The 5,402-nt window shown below is 43.8% G+C and overlaps 1 protein-coding gene across 1 annotated transcript; it reads right to left on the bottom strand.

Moving 5' to 3' along the window:
* Positions 1–3,735: 3,735 nt before the first annotated feature.
* On the bottom strand, positions 3,736–4,803 carry CCR1 (chemokine (C-C motif) receptor 1). Its single transcript, XM_006892966.1, has one exon. It carries the CDS (start codon positions 4,801–4,803, stop codon positions 3,736–3,738), a length of 1,068 nt encoding a protein of 355 aa, XP_006893028.1.
* Positions 4,804–5,402: the final 599 nt, after the last annotated feature.

The raw sequence follows: 5,402 nt of genomic DNA, 5'->3' as shown, positions 1-5,402 counted from the left end.
TGTTTTTCTTTTGGGGTCGAATCTATATGATGCTTATTAGTTTTGCTAAGCCTCTTTCTCTGCATAGTACAGAAAGGGCTTGTGGATTTATGTGTGGGAAGCAGACAAGTATTTTTTTTTAACAAGCATCTTCACTCTCAAAACTTGTGATTGTTTATTTTCTCTCACTCTTCTGGTTGCTGAGTCAGAAACGACTCATAGGTGACTCTCCATTGGGTCTCCAAGACTGAAATCGCACCAGAGGAGATTGTTAATCTTGGAGCAGCTGGTGGATCCAAAGGGCCGGGGATGGCCTCTAAAATAGCACTGCAATTCCCTCTGGACTTCGCCACCAGAACTCCTCTATGTTTGTAAATATCTCATAATCCTATGAATCAGAATTGACTCTATGCCAATGCATTTGGATTTTGGTTTATGTAAACTCAGTGCAGTGTAATGTCCTCTTTCCCAGGCAAACATTTTCCAGACTTTCATCACACAAGCTTCCTTTCATAAAGACATATGTCATAGACTGAGTTGTGTCCCATATGTAATATTGTCCTATGGAAACTCTTTAATGATCCTCTAAACTAAATAGATGTAAGAGGATATAAGGGTGAATGTTGTTAGGTACTGTCAAGTCAAATACATCTTACATAGCAACTCTGTGAACAACAGATCTAAACCCTGTGCCGCCCTGACTATCTCTGATATACTTGAGCCCATGGTGCACTCACCATGTCAAACCACCTGGTTGAAGGTCTTCCTCTATTCTGCCAGCCCTCCACCTTTCCAAGCATGATGTCCCTACCTTAGGAATAGCTTGTCTTAACAACACGCAAGAAGTATATGAGACAAATCTTCATCTTTGCCCCCAAGAGTACTCTGGTTGCACTTTCTCTGAGATGGATCTGTTCTTATGGGAAGCCAAGCTTTATACCAAAATGAAAATCCTTGTTCAGGAGTTGAAGGAATTACAGATTTATAAGTTAGATTTCTCTTGTGACAGATCCCAGAAAATGAGCTGTTTGTTCCCTGAAGACAGGAGACAGCAAGGGGCCTCTTACAGAGGGAGTGTTACTTCCTGAGCTAGAGCTCACCCTGAGGCATCAAGGCAATCCTTAAGGGTAAACCAAATTCTTGCATTTGTGAGCCCCTCCCTCCTGAATCAAGCAGAAAGTTTTCAATAGAAAGAGCTTGGCTTCATTTGCATTGAATTCTCTTTGTGATTTATTTCCTGGTAATTTTCAATAAAGATACAGAGAAGCTTGACTTGGGGTCTTCAGTCAAGAACTGCTGGTCCCCTGTTTTATGCTCTCTGCTCTATCTCATTCCTGGCTGTTTGTCTCATTATTAATAATTATAAAATTATTCCATTCTTCGGGACCCTTGGTCTGCAACATGTTCTCCTTAATTTCATCATAGTCCCTGATCTAATGTGAAAGCAGTTTCTCTAGGGTATGACCTGTATCACCTTTTATTTAATAAGAGATAGATGGAAGGAAAACAAATGCAGAGTGAGGGGGGCCCTCAGCACCACTAAGAAAGAGTCACCAGGAGTGGAGTTCTATCAATTTGTTTGGGGTCCCTGTGTTGGGAAGCTCCTCTATCCTGGGAAAGGCCAGGGCGCATGGAGAGCTCCGTGAATGGCTGGCCTACAAATGTTGTGGGAAGTAAGGATTATCCTCCAGAACTGACAGAGAAGGGAGCTCTGGTGGTTGGTATAGTCTGTAATGTGTCCTGCTGCTAATCAGAACCAACAGAACTAGAAGGCCTTCTTGTACAGTAGAAGTATAAATTTCTGCTTGTCAAGGCAACATCAGATGGCAAAGACCAATGCATGTGCACAAGGATAGGTTGGTCTCCACATATAGGGAAAAGTGATTTGTTAAGAGCACAATTTTAACATCCACAAAAATCAGAGCAGCACCCCAGTGATGCCACTAAAGTGTGTTCTGATCAACAGATTACTTGTTTTCCTTCTCTCTGCTGGCACCACGAGCTTCCTAGCTGTGCCATTTATCATATCCAAAATAGTGCTGGTGTCAGCGAGTCTGTCTGCCTTGCCGAGAACAGGTATCTGAACCCATCTGCATCTGTCAGCATATGAAGAAAGCAGGCCCTCCATCATCACTGTCAGTCAAATTGATTTGCGCAAATAATAATGGGGAAATGGGTGGAGTGCATCCCTACCATAGAATTCAGTACGGGGACCAACAGCAAAGCTTCTAAATAATTTATTGACCTGGGAAAAATGATAATAGCACACTGCTAATAAAAAACCAACAGAACAATGAACACAGCTAGAGTCAATTTTCATCATCATAATAAATATGCCCAGAGAAAAGAGTCAATAGAAATCACATCCCAAAATATACAGATTGTCTTTGGTAAGTGGAATGATGGGCGATTTTGCAGTTTGTTTACTTTCTTTTGTGTTTCCAAGCTTTTTAAGAAATGGGATTTTTTGCTAGAGTTTAGTGAATGGATGGAAGGGGTGGAAGAGGGGTATAGTGAGGTTTCCATAAGACATTGCAAATTATGGATTTATACAACTGTCATTAACATAAAACAAAACATGTGTGAGTGGTTGAGTGAAAATCAATAGAAAATATAAAGCACTCTTTACAGATCTTTTTTGGGGGGCGGGGGAAGACTTTTAAAGACATGCTATCTAAGGGAAAAAGGAAATAAAGACATCATAAACAGACACGTTTTTGGAAGAGATGAGGTACAAAGAATACTTTGAGAAAATAAAGTAGTCTGAATGAAAGACCTTTCCAATTTCTTTCATCAAGACCGGAAGCCCCAATTCCACTCACTTACAAGACATGTTCTTTCTTCCCACCCAAATATGTCAGGTATTCCACAGACCATTAACCTACTGGTGGCACCAATGTGGGAGGTGAGTTCTGATCCCCAAAACCAGAAGAACATTGACCTTCTATTTGCCCATTATTCAACTCTCCCAGGAAGCTCTTGCCATACCATCCAACTTTCAGGGAAGGGAAATTCTAGGAAAATATCCAGAATGAAAAAAATAATAATTGGAACCTCTGAGTCGCTTCCCTCCATGGCTAGCTATTTCAAAAAGCACCACATGTTATATGTCTATTGTTGGATTTTTTTAAAATTACATTTTATTAGTTTTAATGAACATTTACAGAGATTTTGGGTTTTCATTCATTCATTGTTGCACTATTATTGTTGGATTTTAGTGACACTAAAAATTCAAAGGGCTTTCTTAGTTTTACTCCCAACAAGGGTTCCCTAATATTATTTCCCGTTGGATTTCAGGTTCATCCATCACGACTTCCATGTTCCCTTACGTTTCCAAGAGCCTAAGCTCTGTAGTAGGAGTCAAAACTGGGGATTTAGATGAGACTTGGAACAGAGATGGAGTCAACCTGAAACTCATGTTTGAGGAGCTGAAGGGTGCTGCCGAGACTTTGTTTACAAATGTTATTGTGTGCCCGATTATTTTGCACCCAAGCCCTTGTCTCACATTCTTTGTCCCAAACGTCTAGCAAAACGTCTCATTTTGAGTATTCATTTGTTCCATTTGATTATATCCTTTTACTTAGAAGAAGGTCATGGAAAAAGGCTAAATCAAATCCCAAAGCTGACTTAGTCTAGACAACTTTGAAGTTCCCTCTCAGTCCCAAGAGGCTACAAGTCCAGGTTGGTATCAGAGGTCAGACACTGTGGCTGGGGATCCCTCTTACTGGGTCCTGGCTCGGCCTCTAAGGCGGTGAGTCAGAACCCCACAGAAAGCTCATTCTCTTTTGTGGAAGGCGACACTGAGCTGACCCTCTCCAGCCTCTCAGTGGAGAGGAAGGGAAAGCATTTAGCCAAGTGCACGATAATGAACCTGTGGAACAGTTGATGGAGGTACTTCCGGAACCTCTCGCCCACAAAGACGTAGATGACGGGGTTGATGCAACAGTGTGAGAAGGCGATCATCTCTGTCACTTGTATGGCCATGTCCAGCTGTTTGCTCTGCTCACACTCATGGGTGAAAAGAGAGTCTTGGTATGCGGAGACCAGCAGAGCCAGGCTGTAGGGCGTCCAAAACAGGAAGAAGATGATCATGATGACGAAAATCAGCCGGACGGCTTTGAGCTTCTGCTCATTCGGTCGTCTGAGCAGAATCCTGATGATCCCCGTGTAACAGACAATCATGACCACCAGAGGCAAGAACAGCCCCAAGATGTTCAGTTTCAGCGCCTGGAACTGTTTCCACTCCTTCAGGGTCTCGTGAGGGAAGTGGAGGCTGCATGTGTAGCGATCAAACTCCAGCTGGGTCTTGGAAAATTGCCAGCCAGGGATGGACGCCAAGATGGCCAGGACCCACGTGACAATGCTGCTTATGATGCCAAACGTGATGGTCCGGGCCCTCAGGGCAAACACAGCGTGGACAATGGCCAGGTACCTGTCGACCGTCAGCAGGATCATGAAGAAGATCTCACTGTATAAGCCCACGTAGTAGAAACCCGAGAGGAATTTGCAGATGACGTCACCAAAAGCCCAGTTATCCTTCAGTTTATAGTCGATCCAAAAGGGCAGCGTGAAAAGGAAGAGCAGATCGGAAATGGCCAGGTTGAGGAGGTAGATGCTGGTCATGCTTTTGAGCCGCTTGTACTGTATCAGGACCAGGACCACCAGGATGTTGCCCACCAGGCCAATGACAAACACCAAGGAGTACAAAGGTGGAAGCAGCTGGGCCCCAAAGTCCCTGATTTCTTTCTTCTGACACGGGGTTGCCCCTGAGTAGTCATATTCTGTGGTCATGTCATAGTCCACCGGGGTGGTTGTTATCTCCATCTGGGCCTCTCCTGTGGGTCAAGGAAAGGTGTTTAGTTGACTGATAAAGGCAGCGCGATCTGGGCAACAAAGACAGGCAGTCAGTTAGTTCTATTTCTTCAAACACTTGGCAGATGCTTAGAGAGCACCTTCTGTGTACTTGCCTTGTTGACGAAATGAGGAGCAAGGGAAATGTAAGTCTTTTCTGACTTCTTGTAAACTGTAGTCAAACAAAGGGGGCTGGTAAGGAACAGGTACACAAATCTTTAGCTATTTGGCAAGTTCTGTGAGGATCAAGTTCAGCGGATGGAGAGCACGTAGAAAAAGAGATCTTTCCACACTATTAGTACTAATACATCCTAAGTACTTTCTGTCTAACATACTTTGGACATGTTGCAAGGAGAGACAGGTCCTTGGAGAGGGACATCATGCTGGGTAGGGTGGAGGGACAGCGCAGAAGGGGAAGGCCCCCTATGAGGTGGATTGATTCAGTGACTGGGGTAATCGGGATGGGTGTGTCGGAGACGGTGCGATTGGCACAGGACAGAGCAGAGTTTAGGGATGTTGTACATAGGCTTGCTATGAGGTGCAAGCGACTCGATGGCACATAACAACAACAA

This window comes from Elephantulus edwardii, unplaced genomic scaffold (assembly GCF_000299155.1).
Source record: "Elephantulus edwardii isolate Elephantulus edwardi_28Jun2011 unplaced genomic scaffold, EleEdw1.0 scaffold00121, whole genome shotgun sequence".
In the NCBI taxonomy this organism is placed as follows: Eukaryota; Metazoa; Chordata; class Mammalia; order Macroscelidea; family Macroscelididae; genus Elephantulus; species Elephantulus edwardii.
Note: the sequence above shows the minus strand (reverse complement) of the source record. Positions and strands in the feature narration are given on the sequence as shown.

Excerpts from the sequence above, each read along its gene's own strand:
- CCR1 (XM_006892966.1), bottom strand. The coding sequence starts at position 4,803 with ATGGAGATAACAACCACCCCGGTGGACTATGACATGACCACAGAATAT.